The sequence below is a fragment of the Hippoglossus stenolepis genome, chromosome 16 (assembly GCF_022539355.2).
Source record: "Hippoglossus stenolepis isolate QCI-W04-F060 chromosome 16, HSTE1.2, whole genome shotgun sequence".
Taxonomy (NCBI): Eukaryota; Metazoa; Chordata; class Actinopteri; order Pleuronectiformes; family Pleuronectidae; genus Hippoglossus; species Hippoglossus stenolepis.
Genome location: NC_061498.1, coordinates 19,482,169 through 19,500,968, shown reverse-complemented (window position 1 = coordinate 19,500,968; position 18,800 = coordinate 19,482,169). Strand labels below are relative to the sequence as shown.

The following is an 18,800-nucleotide window of genomic DNA, read 5'->3' as shown; positions in this document are numbered from 1 at the left end:
GAACATACAAGGGATATTCAGTGTTTGGTTTAAAAAGGCGTAGAGGTAATGATGTCTGATCTACTGAGCGGGTCACATGGTTTTCATAGTAATGCCATACAAGCAAGTAGCCAGTCAGATTTACCTTTAGCCTCAGTGTACCGTCAAGTTCGGTCCTGTATTGTAGATTACAAGGCCAAAACACTAAGGTGCACAACTGGAGTTATGTCCCTATAACATGCGCTGGTGGCCGCTAACACCTGCTAACATCTACTGGCAGTTGGCAACTTAAATTGTGCAGAAGACCTTCAAACGTACACGGGGCATTCACCATTAAGTCCTATATTCTAAAAAAGAAAATCTGTAAAATATCATACAATTGAATCAACAATTATCAAAAAAGAGGATTTGTATATTATACAATATATATATATATAATTTGCATAAGGAATACTGACAATTCAATAATTTATCAGTATATTCTTGTGTAGGCAGGACTTCCCGTAGACTAACCAATAGCTGCATAGGACACTGGATGTGCTTTGAAAGGTCGCCTCTAGTAAACTCGTCCTTCTCGGCAATACTGTCCAATAAAATTAATGAAAGTTCCATTGGTCCCGCCTTCACAAACCTTTCGGCCAGTCAAAAGCCTTGTGCCTTAGTAAAGCTCCATTCTATAGGCTGGAAGGACGAATGTGACGTGGCGATGGGCCAATTATGAACGAAGGAGGGTTCTCTCGGACCAATGGACGTTTAGGACGCAGAGGCTGAGCTTATAAATGACAAGGTGACAGTTTGTCTCAGCCTACATTCATTGACTACCGCTGTGTGCGAGAGCAGCTAATCCCGGACCCTCCGAAAGCCCGAACTAACCGGTAATGTCTGCGTCCCTCAGCGGCTGCTCCTCTCTGTAACCTCCGTGGACCGCTTCATTAATGCATGCATGTGTGTTTGTGACGGTTAAACGCCTGCGTGTGAAGTGTCAGTACATGTTGGGAAGTTAGCTGTCATTGCTAACGGTAGCTAGTAAGCTAGGTCGGCCATTCAATGACTTGGGATCTTGGGAATGACTTATTGGTCTGAGCAGTGCGTGTGTTCTCGGTTTATCACCGAGGCAGCGAGGGGAGCATGGCTAACATCGGGAGTGAGCGTCGGGACAGCCCGGGGAGTATCTTGCGCGAGCAGCGGGTCGCACCGGGCTCAGCGCGGCCAGGCTCCGCTGACAGGCGGCTGAACGTAAAATGTCTGACACTACGGGCCTACCGTGCTCCGTGGGAGTCTCCCGCTGCAAGGACACTCCTGTCGGATACACGCGGGGGCGTCTCGCGCGCCTTGTCATTGCACTCCAACCCGGCGAGGGGTTATTCTAGCAGGGGGTGCACTGACCCTGCTTTCTAGGCCCCATTTGACCGTCTGCGGCTCTTTTTTTGACCTTCACGGCGGCTAGCTGGTTAGCTTAGCAACTTAGCTCAGCCCTCCTCTACGCTGACAGGCTGCTAAACAGTTGACAGATCAACGCGAGCTACCCCCCTTCCTGTTTTCGATATAGTTAAAATCGTGTCTGTCCTTCCTCTACATGATGTTAATGGTCAAACTGCACATCTTGGAACAGGTGGAAGTTGCAAACGGACATGTCTTCCAGGTCGCAGCTAATGGCGTCTGAGAGTGGGAATGTTGAAGCCATTCATTCAGCAGCATGTGTGGACGTTTAGCGGTTTAGTCTGGAGCTGATCCTCGCAGTAGTCGATGAAATTGGATTAGCTTCTTGGCTGAACTGGTCAGAAGCCTTTGACCAGAGATGCACTTCTCCTTGGTGAACCTGTTGATAGACATGTGCATACTTAAGATTACTGTCACCAGGGTGGGATATAATTCAAGTTTTTGGAAGCGTGAATTTATACACCTGAAATCTATTTCCACGAGCATGTGTCACTTTGACCCTGAGCTGAATACAAGTTAACCTTGCAGCCATGTACTGAAGCTGCAGCCCTCACTCTTTACATCATCTGTTCAGACTTCAAGGCTGCACACGGATTTGAAAAGAAGCTGAAGTCATAACCTTGGGACATGGATTGATGTATTATACACATTCTGTTAATATTAAACCTTTATGAAGATTGGTAGACTTTTGTGTAAGTGTATGTTATACAAGCAAGTCTGTCATGACAACAATGTCATGCGTTCTTTTCTTTAGTCTATTTCCTTTCAATTTTAAAAGTATTAGGTTTACTTAATTTGAACATGACTGACGTTAATCAGGTCACTGAATCAACTGTTTCATCCGCTGTGTATGAAGACACTAATGTTGTGTTTCTTCTCTCCCCAGGTTCCAGCCATGTACGCCTGCGCCAAGTTTGTCACCTCACCTGCTGTGGTATGTCAGCTGTCCTACTTTGAACATCTAATGACATGTACAGCTGAGGAAATGTTGAAGATTGTAGCTTTGAAACTTGGTTATAATATTCCTATGCCATAATCTGTGGCATTTCCATGTCAGCTGACGCTGCAGCAAGATGGCCATCTCAGTCAGGGACAAGTTGTGGAGGACACAGTTCCAAATTTAAATCTGACTTGCTGATCACCAGAGGTCATATTTGCCATAATGTAGCGCCAGGGTTGGGTTGAATGGATACACTGATTGTAGAAATACTGTTTTATCTTGCTAATTTTGATTTATCAAATGCAATTTGCCAACATGGATTTTAAAGACAAGGTAATAGAGCTGAGTCAATAAGCTGTTCAATCAATAAACAAAAAGCTAATCTGCAACTGTATTGGTAAATCATTATTAACTAAAATTCTGTTTGATTCATATCAGCTTCTCAAATGTGAGGGATTTGCAGTTTACTTAACTAAAACTATGTAAATCTATTTACAATACATTTACACACATGCATTAGCAAATGAACTCTCTGTATCACTATTTTTACTTAATTTAATCTTTGTTGATTGCAATACTAATGTGGCTAATAATTCTGCTGTCCTGCAGTAGGCATAGAAATGTTTACTGCCAGATTTGAGAGCTTCTTGCACTCATTGAACTCTGTATAGCTGCTTTCAGACATGCACTTAACTCCACAGTTCCTCCATATTTTCTCTGGAGGAGTTGCATGTGTGAATGTCAGAGTGAGACGCCCTGCAGTCTCTGCGAACTTTCTCCGCCTGGCCTCCTAGTTTAAAGTCGCACAATCTCCTGTTGGAAAAAGCAGTGTCATAGATGGAGAAGACGCAGACGAATGTGTCAGGAGAGATTGTAGTGATAAGAGCCGACACGGGTGTCTGTGTGTTAAGTAGTTAATTCATCACTTCCTGCCTCTGGCTGCTCCACCTGTTGTGAACGTGTCGGTGTAGAGAACCTCCCGCTGTGTGCATGTGTGAAGGGCAGACTGCGGGCAAACTCTAGCTGTTTCTCAGGATTTTACCTACAGGTCATGTTTGAAAACATCCTGTGATTCACATTACTGCTACACTCAGTTAATTTTGATAAGACATTAAAGCCCCTGTAGAGGCTTCAATTTTTGATGAGTAGTTAAGTCTTCTATTTTGATCTTTTCTGTAGAAAATCAATGGGACGATGCACAATTTCTTATTGTGTGTTGAGTTTTAATGTGTTCTTCTTTTTCTGTGTTGTCTGTAGCTGCGAGGAGGGTCCAGAGTCCTCGCCCGGCCAGTCTCAGTCTCCCTCTTCAACAGACCTGAAGCCTCAGTAGAGCAGCAGGTTGGTTTTTTTTTTTCACATCCTCCACTCAGATTAACTACGTATATCTTTTGTTTTGAAAAAATCCCAATAAATCAAAGGCATAACTCTTTATTTTTGCACTGTTTTCTGTTTCTCAACACCATTAGTCTGACTCATTGGCTCTTTGCTGATGCGTAGCAGAGGCAATTAATAACTACTTTCTCCTCTCCTCTCCCAGGCCTTGTTGCCACTCAGTCAATCTGTAGTCGCAACTCGCTCCTTCCAGACCAGCGCTGTTTCCCGAGACATCGACACTGCCGCCAAGTTCATTGGTGCTGGTGCTGCCACAGTGGGTGTGGCCGGCTCAGGAGCTGGAATCGGAACAGTGTTCGGCAGCCTCATCATTGGCTATGCCAGGTAACATTTTTACACATCAGCCATTTGGATGATTTGATCCACAGCACTTTGAGGTGTTTCTCGTGCTTTTGAGACTCTTATTCAAACTAGTTTGGATAATTACAGCTGTGACTTCATCTGCATCATCAGCCTACTTGTTAAAGTAATGGCAAATTAAGCACAATATTAAATGAAAGCTGTCTGTATGTAGGCCAGCAGGTGCTGGAAAGAACCAATTCTCTCAGATTAATAATTAGAGAATATAATAAAGGATATTAACACTTAAAGTGGTATTAAACATGCATACTGAAGTTTAATCAGTATTTGTCCAAAACAAACTGCATTAAATCTAATCTTATTTAAACTACATTGCCTGAAAGCGTAGACTTTATTCTGCACTGCAGCATGCTACCTTCCTGATGGCAGCATTTGCTGACAGTACAGCTGCAACAAGGTCAAGTTTAGTGCTACATCCATGTTCAGCTGTTCTGAGGGGACAGGAGCATAAAGAAAAAACGCAATTACCTTTTGTAGCTGACAATGTAATAATATCTGTGAAAGGAATGGCCACAACAAACTGCTACCTAAACTTGAGTTGTCTGTAACATGATACCAATGTAAGAGTTTAATAGGATGGCCCCTGAGTTATGGATTGTAAGGCTTAAAGGGTGGGGGTGCTGTGATAGATGTTACTGTTTGGTTTTTTCTTAAAACACATTTGTCAATGGTTCTGTTTATATCAAAACAATTTTTATACATGTTACCACTATTAAACATTCTGGACAGTGCATGTAAACCTTATGATATACATTTGAGCACACTACATGCACGACACACGAGCCTTGTATCGACTGAGTTTCATGTTGGATTTAACGCAGTTAATTTCTCAACTGTTCTTGTTGAAAGCTGCAGTACTGTTTCCATACTAACGTGTCTGACTAACACTCGCGTACACAGGAAGCATTTTATTGTTAGATGCAGAGAGAGCTAGGCTACAAACGAACAATGGCTCATCTCATACACATGTTACCGGTTGTAAAATTGTAAAATGAGGAACTTTACTACACAACTGCTGTTGGCAAAGACAACCGGGTCAGTAACACTTGTAATTGATAATCCATGTTGTGTTCTATGCTGGTTGCCGAGGCTGATACTGGTTGTTTTCTCCTTGAAGGGGGTCATGTGATGGGAGCCTGACAAATCAGTGAAGGCTATATAGTAGTAGTATGGATGAGTTTCAACAGAAACTGAATCTTCTCACTGCATTTCCACTGCTTTAGTTGTGGCTCTATGTTCCTGATAGCCTGACTGTATGTTTGACTCCTTCTGTGCTTTCCTCCACAGGAACCCCTCCCTGAAGCAGCAGCTCTTCTCCTATGCCATCCTGGGCTTTGCTCTGTCTGAGGCTATGGGTCTCTTCTGTCTGATGGTGGCGTTCCTCATCCTGTTCGCCATGTAAATGTGGAAGCACACCCACACCTCTCTTCCCTTCACTTGTACCTCCTTGCCCTCCTATCTCCTTTCCCCTCCCTGCTCCCTTCTCCCTCCCTCCCTTCCTTCCATCTGAAGAGGTGGGGCGGAGGGTTTCCAGAACGGGAACTCTGAACGAGCTGATGGGCCATTCCAATCAACAGGGGGAAAAACAATATTAAAGATCTGAGGTTAACAAACCTCCAATCCTACATTTTTATGTTCCTACGCTTATTTTTGTTTTTCTGAAGTTGTATGTAAGACCTCACTTCGGTTGAAAAAATCTGTCCAGAATAAATGGTTGGGATAACTAAGCTATCTGTCGAGTTCTTTCTCTTTTTTTAACAAAGAATACTTGAAATTCATATGTAGCTTTTGGTCTTTTTCATGTGGTCATTTACCATGTAATGTCTGTCTCTAATTTAAAGGTCCAGTGTGTAAGATTTGGGGATCTATTGACAGAAATTTAATATATAATAATCCTAGTGATGTTTTCACGAGTGTTTCGTCTAAATTATACAAATTGTTATATTTACCCTAGAATGGGCCCTTTTATATTTACATACTTTATATTCTCATTTGGAGTGGGTCCTCTCTGCGGATGCAGCAATGTTTTTTACAGTAGACCAAACTGGACAAATTAAACACCCTTTGAGTTTTTGATAACTGAAGGCTACCACAGGTTCTCTTTCATGTTTGGAAGGGGGTGAGGGGTATTCAGCTGCAACATGCAACTTCACCACTAGATGTCACTCAATCTTACACACTGCCACTTTAAGCCTCTATTACATGTGACCATTGAAAAAAGAAAATCTTCCAGTGACAGCAAGTGGTCACATTCCTGAGTGTGCTGTATAAAAAACAACTTGTAGAGATTGTAAACTTGATTGGCATTTAGTTAAGACTAAGTATTTTAACTTGGTTCGAATGGTTGAGTTTTTTTCTCTCCCAATTCCTAAATGTCTAAATTAGAAAAAAATATTTTACAGTCCCATAAAATGGAAGGTGGCAAATCTTCCTTCTAATTCATCAAATATTTGTTTCCCTATTGGCTAATGGTATCCCTTCAGTTGAAAAATTAATCACTTATCAGAGCTGACCTATTGGCATAATGTAGTGACTCTAATGGAGGAAAATAAAATCTAAAATACTACAGGAAGCACATGACTATGTATGTGAATCTTAAAGTCTTACGTGGTATGTTAATAGTAAGAGTTTATAAAGCAAAACATTAGTTTTGGTTCATACTATGGATGTATGATTGTCACAGTAATAAATAAAGGCAACATCAGCATTATTGATTTTCCTAAAAGTTATGACTATTAAACATGACTGTGACAAAGTGGTGTAACTGTGGAGCCCTGGTTTTGACTTGAATTACAATAAATGGTGTTTGTTAGATAATGGGCATTGTTGCCTCAGAGAAGGTTTCTGGTTCGAATCCTGATTTGGCTGTGGTCTTTCTGTGTGGAGTTGGCATGTTCTCCCTGTCTGCATGGGCTTCCTCCCACAGCTCAAAGACATGCAGGTTGGCGTTATGTGAAATGTAGACTCTAAATTAACTAGCATGGAAAGTGAGAGTGAGAAGCTGTCTCTGTGTGTCGGCCCTGTGATTGACTGGTGACCTGTCCAGGGTGTATCCTGCCTCTCGCCCACTGGGATTTGTTCCAGCTCCCACCGTGACCCTCAAAAGTATGAGCGGTAGCCGATGGATGGATTGGTATGATCTATGTGCATGGTGGGAATCAAAACAAGCTCTTTTCTCCTGTGGTGATTTTAATGCACCATGTGATCTGAACTGATGCACTCGAGTGAAACAAAGCCCTGCCTAGCCCGACTGCAGTCTCAAAACTGAGTGGACCATTAGTCCTCTAGATAGGAGGTTACAGAAACAGATACGCTTTGTTTATTTTTCTTTAGTCATTTGTTTTATCATTTACCCCTCAGTATTATTTCTTGATTGTTCAATATTATTTTGACTTGCCTGATGAGCCTTTCCTGAACCTCAGATTCACCACTGTAGGGCCTAGATGTCACCCACAATATTGTCTCATCTGCAGGTGTGCAATAGACTTCACAATATTGCTGAGCTCATGTGGGGCTTGCACAGAGAACTTTCATCCAACACTTTCCACGCATCCCATATCTGCAGACAGCAGGGGACAATTAATTAAACATAAATGTGAGCACTTCTCACATGAACAGTGAATGGGCCCCACCACAGACCCTACATCCCATAGTCCCAGTGGCTGCACCAGTGAACTCAAATGAACACAACACTAAACAACCAAGAAACACACAAAACCAACATGAAAGCTCGTCTGAACTGGTGATGTGTCCTTCCGTGTCGAGGCTTTGAAGCGTGTGTCGAGTAATCCAGGAAGATTTTTGTGAAGCGCGTATCGAGGCTTGTGTTGATGACATGTGGTGACGTTCAAAGCCATATTGTTTCATATTGTAGCGACCGGCTCACCGATCGCTACAATATGAAATGATTTCAGTCGAGCTATATAACAATTTTTCACTAATAATTTGATTTAATATTTTACTTTGATAGTCACGTAGCACTTTCAACAGTCGACACAGCCAAAGGGGACCTTTGATTTGAAAGTTCACACCGGATGTCGAGTGTATTATCATTGACAGTAGTTTGGTGAGAGTCGGATCCTGAAGTTACGTTGTGTTTACGGACTTCAGAGGATGTGGTCGGTTGAAAACCCTTTATTCTGACACCACATCCCGGTAAACCGACAACAACCGGGCCCTGGAGTGGCTGACGAGGCGGAGCGAGGCAGCCTGAGTCATTTCTCTGACCACCTCTTACTTTTTGGAGGCCTGGGGACAAATGCAGTTCAGCTAACGACAAGTAGCCACCATGTCGTGGGAAGAAATGCCGTGTTTTGTGGCCTCACCCCTGCCCCGGCAGACTGCTCTCTGATCCCATCGGACAAGAAAACTAGCAGCGGTAACTCAGCTGTCAACTAAGCTAACGTTAGCTAGCCATCAGCACTGTCTGGCTCTCAACACCGTAGCGTGTGCTTTAGCCTGCTAGCTTCAGAGCCATGGCGGACAGCTTCGGAGAGAAGTCCAGTGGCGGTGCCCTTGGCCCAGGCGTCACCGGACATGGCAGCGGAGCCTCGCTGCTTCCGACTCTGGCCAACTCTCTCCCCGGGGGGGCCTCGGTAGTCCCCGGTGATCACCCAAGCTCCAGCCCGGCCTTCCCCCCTCCCGCTGCGGTCGCGCACAGTGGCCTAACCACTGTAGTGTCTCCCATGTCCGCTGTCACTGCTACCGCTGCCGGGTTCGGGACCACATTCAGCCCCGGTACCCTGCCACCGGTCGTGGCCATGTCTCCAGCCGTACACACCTCCTCGCCTCTCCCCGGTATCGCGCTGGGTGTCGGCGGGGTGGCAGGAGCGGGCCTCCTGTCCCAGATCCACGCCACGCCCTGGGACCCGTCCCTCAGTACGGACTGGGACAACGAGAAGGCTTCCCAGCAGTGCATCTTGAGGATAAAGAGGTAATAACCACAAGCGCAATGGTTTCGAAAACAAACATTTAGCAATTTTCAGGTGCGTATAGACGCCTGGAAACTCAACGATGCGAGTAAAAGCGAAAGTGAAAGCGTTCTCTAAAGTTTCTGTGATCACGTACTTGAATCAATTAGCCTAATACAGTAATACACATGCCACATTAGCCTCATATCAGGAAAACCTGCTGCTTTCATTTACACTTACATTCAACATGTGTTATGTCAGATCTTAATTAAACAAGACTACAAAGTTATTAAAGGGTCAGTTCACCCAAATTACAAAGAGACATGTTTCACTTCCTCTTTGTAGTATCTACTCAGGTATCACAAGTTGTGTGGAAGTTACTCAGGAGAATCGTGTGGAAAGTTTGAACTAAGTGCGACTTCTTCAACTGAAGAACTAGTCCCTATGAAAAACGTTGACAGCAAGTTGTTTGTGGGAAAGTATTTGTTATTACCAAAAGCTTCAGTGATGTATATATCTGATCACTCTGCCATAATGGGAACTTCATCCGTCTGCCTCGCGTTCTCTCTTTGTATCTGCAGGGACATCATGTCAATCTACAAGGAACCTCCCCCAGGGATGTTTGTCGTCCCTGATCCTCAAGACATGACCAAGGTAACATGTCCTGTCTGACAGAGCATTCACACTATGGGCCTGTTCAGACCTGGTATTAACATCCGTCCTCAGATATATACGATCACAACTGATCAGCGTTTATCAGAGTTTGGTGTAGCAATGTGGTCTCACGTCAGCAACCTACACTACCAAGACCTGAATTGTAAATAACTGATCTAAACAATTTGTATATAATAATAATAATAATAATAATAATAATAATAATAATAATAATAATAAATATAAACTTAATTAAGGGCTGCAGCTATTGATCATCTTAGTTATTGAGTATTGTATGGATTATTACATTTTTGAGTAATGGTTAAAAACGTTTAGTTGGCCTTATTAATCGTGTCCTTAATCCTTAATCCTGAGTGGTATCTGTAACTCTGTTTTCAAAAGAGCATGCTAAATATGAAGCAACATAGTCATGCTGCATTAGCGCGTAATGGTCAGAAGCTCTGCTAAATGCCCGTAACAACATTTTCACCCAAATCAGGGAGTCACCATGTAAGTTTAGCCACTGATTCAATGTCATCAAATTGTGTTGTGCTGTCAGACACAACCAGAGCCACAGACGGTGTACGTGTCCTAATTCACATGTGGGAGATGCAGATGTAACTGTAACAAGCAGGTAGCGCTGTGCAAACAATTTTCATCTAAACCACAAACAACTGAAACCCTAAAGTAACTAAATCAGCATTTCAACAAAACACAAAAACTATACATATCCACAAAGCCAGTACTGAAGATCATGCTAGTAACTCAATTATTTCATATGACAGCCTACTCCACAGATTCCAAAGATATCATTATTCTCTTTCTAGAACCAAAACTCACTGAACCAGCAGCTGAAAAAGAGCAAGAAACTATAAAGACATCCATAAATTATGTCTTACAGAGTATTATAACCTGAGGACAGTTGACCAACACCGTACAATGAATTTGGTGCCAAAAGACTTTGAAAGGTTCTGGAAACTAGTCAGCATAGACTCAACACAGACGCTCACTTCTGTAAGAGAGGACAAGTAAGAGAGAGAGAGAGAGACTGGTGCAGCTGCTCACATGAAGCACTGGTAACAAGGGGATTTATGAGTATTTGAAGGCAAAAAATAGGAGACAATTTAAAGGAAACATAATGCTGGGCCAGAGAGTGAGGGGGTTTATAGACATAATCTTAATGACACCCACTGGATTTCAAATTGTAAATATAATTTATGATTCAAAGTCAGGGAGACACAACAAATGAAATATTGTTGAAAATAAAAATAAAACAAGCAGAATTGAAATGTGGAAATAACTACATCAAAGGCCTGGGTGGGTCCTGGGGGGATTGGTCATCTTCTGTTAAATTTAAGTTTCAGGAAAAAAATCCTTTACAGTTACATAAATGGCCAACAGTGTCCTTGTCTCTTCATTTGCAGCCTGAATCAAAACCCTGCAGCAATAATAACCTTTTCTTCTGTATGAAAAAATACAAAGATGAATTTCACAGAATTACTACATCTCCCTGTGTTTGTTGCCAGATGGAGTTTGCCCTATTGTCATGGAGACGGGTCAGCTGGCATACTGCCTGGCACATCACCAAGCATTTTCCATGACAATAGAACAAACTCCATCCTTATGCCAACAAAGACCAAGAATGGCATGTGAAAGCTCCATGAAAAAGGTTGTAAGTGAAGTGAACCGTTGATTTGATAATGAAATCACACCCAAGTTTCACGTTTCCATTTTTTTTTAGGCCTTTATTTAATTTACGTTAAATTCCTCATAGATTGCTTTATGTTTGTTTGTTGAGCAGTGAAAGGGTGCTTTCCAGCATGTGTCACACTTTTACTGGCACAATGGGTTTTTCCAGTTCAACTTGTGTTGAAACCAGATTGGAAATCCTCATTAAATAATGTGGTAGGAGTGATATTTTTAGGTCTGGAGATCACTGACTCTTGTCAATGTCTTTATTTGTACCCTCGTTTCTCTCAGAGTTGTATGATGTGGATATTGTCAGTGTTTTTCTAGGTCAAATTTTCTGCCCCATGATCTCTTTGTCCCCAGCATCCCTCTCTGCCTATGTACATTTCTCATGGTCTATTATTCAACCCACCATCTCTTCTCCTAACATTCTTCCTATCTTCTGTCCATTAAACCAACTTCTCGACCTAACTAACCTTACAATTTCTTTTATTCCCTACAGATCCACGCACTTATCACAGGGCCATTTGACACTCCATATGAGGGCGGCTTCTTTCTCTTCCTGTTCCGCTGCCCACCTGACTACCCCATCCACCCACCCCGGGTCAAGCTCATCACCACGGGACACAACACAGTCCGCTTCAACCCCAACTTCTACCGCAATGGCAAGGTTTGCCTCAGCATCTTGGGGTAAGTAGTGGTCATTCCTTTCAAAGTCTGGATTCTTTTTTCTCACCAGGATCCATCAAGGATTGTCCATCATGATGAGAAATAAGTTACTTCACTGTAACCTTTTATATAGTGCTGTAAGGTGTATGTTTGTGTGTAGGACATGGACTGGCCCAGCATGGAGTCCAGCTCAGAGCATCTCATCTGTCCTCATCTCTATCCAGTCTCTGATGACAGAGAACCCCTATCACAACGAACCTGGCTTTGAACAGGTACTGTGTGTGTGTGTGTGTGTGTGTCCTAAGATAGAGTTGATGCACATTGTTTTAAAATGGGAGAGGGTTTAATTGATGAGTGGGAAATGTCTTATATATATATATATATATATATATATTTGTTTATTTGTTATTGATATATGTGTGTGTGTGTGTGTCTCAGGAGCACCACCCAGGAGACAGTAAGAACTACAACGAGTGTATCCGCCATGAAACCATGAGGGTGGCAGTGTGTGACATGCTGGAAGGCAAAGTCTCCTGTCCAAAAGCTCTGTGGTGAGACTTACACCCCTGAACAGACCTCATATAAATATCCATCCTGAGTGATCCGATCCCAAGTGAACAGCTCTAGGGAAAGATGTGAATGCACCCATGTGTCCTGGGCCGAACTGATGGACCACCTAAATACATTGATTGTTTTTTGGCCACTGCCACATTATCAACTTTGACATCCTGGCTCCTCTCTCTCCCTCCTACCACGACACAGACACCTACTTTCAAACTGGCTAAAAAGAGCAACAAGAGCCAAGTGCTCACTGGAGACTCGTTAAGAAACATTCTAATGCCAAGTGTGAACAAACGAACTTCGATTTGTAATCGGATCACTCAAGATGTGATGTTAATACCAAGTCTGAAAAGGACCTAACATAAATGTCTGATTCATCCTTTTTTCCTTCTGCCTGTAATATGTTTTTATTTGTGTAATGTTTTTATTTCTTCTATATTTTTAACTATATTTCATCGTCACTCCTCTCTTCTTTGTGCTTATTAACTAAAGCTGCTTTTAGACATGCACTGAACTCCAGATATTCAATTATCTGGAGGGGCTGTATGTGACAATGCAAAAATGTCCAAGTTAGTGGCTCTGGACAATATTGGGAGTTTCTCCTGTGAGCCTTCAAATAATAACTCTGGATAATGTCCGAGTGAGCCCATGTAAAAATACAGAAGGATTATGTCTGTAGAATTTTCAGTGAGCAAGCTGGTGTGTTGACTTGCGATGGCCCAAAACTGAAAAAAACCCAGAAAGATTACTTGTATCTCAGGATGAATAAGAGGTGCCATATACAGTATGCAGTTCATGAAGATTTCAGCTTGCAAAAACACTGAGATTCTAAGGGCTAACGTTGGTGTCAATGTGCTGGAAATACAAAACATGATTTCCACTGTGGAATTTACAGTCATGTCCTGCCCTCTGAATGTTTTACCCAGACGCCACATGTTCCAGACATTTTCCTGTTATGAGCCAGCCTCACCGGAGAAGCGCCTGTATTTTTTATTTTTTATTTTAAACACATTTTCTAGAGTTCTTGCCTGGAAAAAAAACTGAAATGGTGCATGCATGTGTGTTTTTAGGAGTGTGATGGAGAAGTCCTTCCTTGAATACTACGATTTCTATGAGGGAGTCTGCAAAGAGAGACTGCATCTACAGGGACAGAACATGCAGGTGACTGCATTTGTTTCTTATATCTCAAAAATACAAATAGTGTGGGAATTTATTTGATGCTATCAGCCATTAAATCCAAGCAGAAATGTTGGATGGATGTATATCACTGCTTTGACTGTGCTAAACCATTCTGAGTCAGTACGAATGAAAATGCAGACAGACACAAAAGTTCAATAGAAGATCATTGTCTTTTATTTTGAAATATTTTACGATGGTGACACTTTTGTTACAATGCTTTCTTAAAAGATTACGGCACATTAAATATTGAGATGTTTTTCCTTATTACAAAAGACCTGTATATTTCAATAGATGATAGTAAATGAAAAAAAACTAACTATAATGATTGATCAACAATTACAGCAAGTGGTCTTTACAAGTGAAATTCTTGTGTTTAAAGTAAATTTAAATAATTTTTAATCTCTGTAAACAAATTCTAAAATATCTCCAGCAGTCTATGTAAACGAGCAGGAGCTCGTTTACATAGACTGATACCAACTGTACATCAAGTCCTGCAATAGACACAATTTGTGTTACACAATTTGCATACCTGTGGCCAGATGTAAGCAGCTGTGGTTCAACATCTGCACCTGGTGTTTTTGTCTGTTCCACCTCTCTCTGTTGGCTTACTTCCCTGTCTCCTCTACCCAGGACCCATTTGGTGAGAAGCGTGGTCGTTTCAACTACCAGGGCCTGCTGGCTCGCCTCAGCACCACCCACAGGCAAATACGGGAGAAGAACCTGGCAGAGGGTGACCCCAACAAAGATGACTCGGACTCAGACACCAGCTCCTCAGGGACAGACCCTGACAGCCAGGGCAGCACCCAGCCCTGACTCTCAGGGCGGTTCTGGACTCAATGCCAGGCCGATAACTAAAGACAAAGGGACCTTCTTTTTTTTATTTTTATTTACAGTCGAGGAACAAAATCACAGAAGAGATCGCAACACCTATGTTTAAGGCAGCCCAGACAAAAGCATACTTCTTATATGCAATTCTCCAGCCTTGCTGCCGCGGTGGGCCTGTCGCCCTCCACCCTGGTGTCACCGCTGGTCTTTGCCTCTGCGCCCTCCAGTGGCCAGCCTCGATGCACACCGGCACTGAACTAGCTTCCCACCCATTATGGTCAGAGGTCACACATTTTGTCTGAAAGAGGCATCTAGTTGGGGGGAGAGCCTCCCTCCATTCCCTCCCCTCCACCTTTTAGTTCTCTCTCACCGCTTCATGTCACTAATGAGGCTCTGGTCCATCCCGGTGATGCCACTGCCATCCCACTTCCCCTTGATTGAGCAGACTCCACTCAAGCTATAGCTCCTCATTTCACCTCTGCGTTTCAACCACCCGTTTCCGCAGTAGATCAGACTGCTTGCTACTCCTTGACTGGAACCAAGCAGCGTAGTATGCTGCAAGAAGCTGTCAACAGATGCTAAAGAGGTCTTCCTCAGCCGAAGCCTTCTGGCCGCCCACCTACACAGACCCTCCAACCTCAACCTGCCGTCCTCATCATAGTCAGAGTGCCTGTTACTCAGTCCAGGCAGCTTGCACACATCTCCTCCCTGCCCTAACACAATCTCACACGTCCCCTGGACAAACGTACTTCTGACCTCCATCACAAGAATAGCGCTGCATGTTGGGCTGAACAACACATCTCGTCAGGAGTCTGAGCCCAATAAAAAACTAAATGAATCGTTATGGTGTTAAATGATTGTGGAAAATTAGTTTTCATGTCTCTAGCCCCATTCCTACCCTTGGTCAAGGAGTGCAAACCTGCCTCCAATCCACATGGATTTTATAGACTGTTGCTGATCGGGCTTTGCTCTTCAAAAGAGATGGGATTCATCCCAACAGGCAGGGTAGCTGAACGGCGTCGGCTAATATTCAGCATGCGGTCCAATGTGCATGACTGTTTGAGATCACCAGCACACGTACCTGCTGAGGTCATTCGCTCTTAACAGCACATCACTCTCTATTCTACGCTGCCATCTAAAATCATTAGCTCCCCCTGCCTGAATTGATTTGAGAAGAGCAAAAATTGGCAGTCTTTGAAAGACACATTTCATTCAATGATCGAATTACTTGGGTGGTAATGTGTCTGCATGGGTTTTCTTTGTATACTCCAGCTTCCTGCCACAGTCCAAAGACATGCAGATTGGGCTTAGATGAATTAGAGACTCTAAATTGGCCATAGGTGAGATCGTGAATGGTTGTTTGTTTTGGGTCTGTGATACGCCTGCGACCTGTTCAGGGTGTATCCCGCCTCTCGCCCAATGTCAGCTAGGATCGGCTCCAGCTCCCCATGCGGACCTCAAAGAATCAGCAGTATAGATGATGGATGGATTTCAATACTTCCAATCATGTCATTTTTTTGCACAACAAAACTCATCAGCTAATTTTATTCCTCATGGTCTACCCACCCTCCAAAACCTAACGGCTTTTTCATCTGTGAATTCTCAGACTAGCTGATGCTTTGTGAGTCATGTGCCTTGTCTCCTCTGGCCAGGGTGAAACCACACCTCACCTCTTCAGGCTGGACTTCAGCTGCCGTCACGGCAGGCCGCATTGAATCAGCAGCCCTGGACTCTACATAACAATGATTCCTGTGTATTATGCAGTTCTGCTTAGCTTTCAGTTAATGACTCTGTTTAGCAGAAAAAAGAAGCTGTTAAAGAAATGTATTTTTCATTGAAATACATCTTCTAACTTTCTATGTGTCGGTTTATTTGTAACGGTAAAGTGGAGGAACTAATGAAGGCGAGACGAGGGGACCTTTCTGTTGTTTTTTACACTGCGGGTAACTCGAGTTGCTCTGCTCTGTCTGAATAAGGCCTCGGTTGCATCTGTGCAAAGGTACACAGAATTATTTTACGCGAATGATTTTTGTTGAAGATAAACTCCCAACAAACAACAGCAGTGATTTCAGTAGCATCCTTTTCACCACTAGATATCAGACTCGACTCCGATCACGTCTAGTGTTACAGAATCTCGTATAACGGGGAAATAATGCTGTCAGCCTTTGATTATCCACTTTCCACAGCTGACTTATTATTTGGTCCATGCAACAACACTACAGGAAATGAAATGTTGCTATCAGGCAGCATTGCTTGCAGTCTTAACACAGTGGAGAGGTGTCCTCTCGGAAAACAGTGAGAATCAGATCTGGCAGAGTTTGGACAGCCTCCAGTGATGCTCATTTTTTACAGTCTATCTTAATTGAGTACTCACAGGTCCATTTGTACGTAATCATTCCAACTTATCATTCTGGTTATAAACAGATCTCCCTCTTTTCTAACTCGACTGTTAAAGGTGGAAGAAAATCTAACGGCCACATTCCAGCTGAGCCGAAGCTAATGATGCTTCAGCCATCTCCGTCCCCCAAAAGCAATCGAGTGTCTTCATCCTGCTAATCAGTGGTACGTTTGTTTATCAGACTCTAATCTGACTCCACCATAAAAAGAATAACGGTGTTTTCCAAAATTCTTTTGAGGCCAAACTCCGCGTTCATCTTCAGCCTCTCAAACTCTTTTAAAGAAGCTCGTCAACATGAGACATATGGGTCAGATGCATGAACACCTGTTGTGCTTGTTGTAGCTTCTTCTCGTATTTCGTTGCCCCTCCAGTGTGGCTCTCCACATGCTTCATGTTGGTGAAGAGAAGCAGTCTGCCTCTGCTGTCAGTGTGTTTGTCAAACAGGCTTCTGGCAGAGGTTGGTGAACATTCAAATTGGTTTACTAATATAGGGCATTTCTGTTTCTTTCTCTTATAGTTTTCTAGAAAAATAATATGAGAAGCAGCTCCTAGCAGAATTATCTGACTGCCAAAGTGTGGATTGCATCAGACTTTCTGAAAAGAAGAGTCCATATTCCTGTTTGTTTGTGTTGTGTTGTGCTCGAAGCAGGGTTCTTCTGTGGCTCTAAAACAGCTGGATTACTTAGAAAAGTGATCATTTCCAGGTCTTGATTGTGTTGGTTATTGTACAGAAATTCTGAAAAAGTACAGAATAAAATGTTAAGTCCTGATACTTGTAATGAAAGTCAATCCTTTTGTCTGCCCACTGTCAATTTAAATGTTTTTCATGAGTAAACCCACCCTCCATAGAGTTTATTTCATGGCTCTTGTTGAAAATATGACACAGAATAGTCGGTATCTAACTGTAAACAAGATACAATTACCATAGAAGCTGCAGCTGCTAATAAAATAACTTTGCCTTTGTAAAAATTCAGGGTCATCAAATTTTAAATGTTGATTGTAAAACATTTCTTCTACCTGTTTTTTGGCCTCTACCAACTCCTCAAGGAAATATCCAGCTCTCTTTGTTCAACAGTTGGATACTAACTTTCTTTACTGCAAGGCAGGGATCCCACACTACCAGGGCTTTGTCACTGGAAAGAGCTACCCATCCACTGCTGCTAAGGAAACTAAAACCAGTGAGATCCCAAGCACAGAAATGGCCTGGGAACCAGATTCCATCACATTTTCTTCTGTTAAAATGCATCTTTGCATGGGTCAGAAGTTTTATACTTCTTTGTCTTAATTAATCCTGGGTGTGTGGACATGAATCAATCAGATTGCTGTCCCTTCAAGTGAGCTTGCACTTAAGCAGAATGCTATAATAATGATGGACTTGCCAGGTAGAGAACAATTCTCTGCAGAGGAAATATTTCCCTTTGTGCACAAGAAGATCATTTGTGTAACAAGCCAAAGTGTCAGTGTGGTGTGTACTTCCTTATATAGGTGCATGTGACTATCTTGATAATGTTTTTCAAGGGATTAAAATACTGGACCGCTGACTTCAGACCAGGTTGTTGTTGATGAGTTGTTTTCTAGAATGGCCGAGAGCATGTTCCTCCACCAAAGCCCAACAGTCCCCTTATTAAACCACATTAAAATTCATTAGACCCAGATTCTTATTTGGATCTGCATCAAATTGCTCACACTCATAAATATCAGTCTCTTAAACATGCCAGATTTTTGTATTCATTTGGATCCATGAATTAAAAAATCATTGAAAATATTGAAAAACATCCTACCTCACAATAGTGAAACAAATCCA

General features: G+C 42.6%; 2 protein-coding genes across 2 annotated transcripts; both read left to right on the top strand.

The window, feature by feature from the left end:
* Positions 1-707: 707 nt before the first annotated feature.
* On the top strand, positions 708-5,842 carry atp5mc1 (ATP synthase membrane subunit c locus 1). Its single transcript, XM_035181298.1, has 5 exons — positions 708-854; positions 2,306-2,353; positions 3,617-3,697; positions 3,897-4,075; positions 5,399-5,842. The coding sequence occupies exons 2-5, from the start codon at positions 2,315-2,317 to the stop codon at positions 5,511-5,513; spliced, it is 414 nt and encodes a 137-aa protein (XP_035037189.1). The 5' UTR covers positions 708-854; positions 2,306-2,314; the 3' UTR covers positions 5,514-5,842.
* A 2,276-nt stretch (positions 5,843-8,118) lies between these two features.
* On the top strand, positions 8,119-18,542 carry ube2z (ubiquitin-conjugating enzyme E2Z). Its single transcript, XM_047343729.1, has 7 exons — positions 8,119-9,044; positions 9,603-9,675; positions 11,867-12,054; positions 12,194-12,305; positions 12,472-12,584; positions 13,665-13,755; positions 14,404-18,542. Exons 1-7 carry the CDS (start codon positions 8,587-8,589, stop codon positions 14,584-14,586), a joined length of 1,218 nt encoding a protein of 405 aa, XP_047199685.1. The 5' UTR covers positions 8,119-8,586; the 3' UTR covers positions 14,587-18,542.
* The last annotated feature ends 258 nt before the right edge of the window (positions 18,543-18,800 follow it).

Coding starts and splice junctions, on each gene's coding strand:
- ube2z (XM_047343729.1), top strand. CDS start 8,587: ATGGCGGACAGCTTCGGAGAGAAGTCCAGTGGCGGTGCCCTTGGCCCA. Junction 9,676..11,866: donor ATCCTCAAGACATGACCAAG/GTAACATGTCCT, acceptor TATTCCCTACAG/ATCCACGCACTTATCACAGG. Junction 12,585..13,664: donor TCCTGTCCAAAAGCTCTGTG/GTGAGACTTACA, acceptor GTGTGTTTTTAG/GAGTGTGATGGAGAAGTCCT.
- atp5mc1 (XM_035181298.1), top strand. CDS start 2,315: ATGTACGCCTGCGCCAAGTTTGTCACCTCACCTGCTGTG. Junction 2,354..3,616: donor TTGTCACCTCACCTGCTGTG/GTATGTCAGCTG, acceptor TGTTGTCTGTAG/CTGCGAGGAGGGTCCAGAGT. Junction 4,076..5,398: donor CTCATCATTGGCTATGCCAG/GTAACATTTTTA, acceptor TTTCCTCCACAG/GAACCCCTCCCTGAAGCAGC.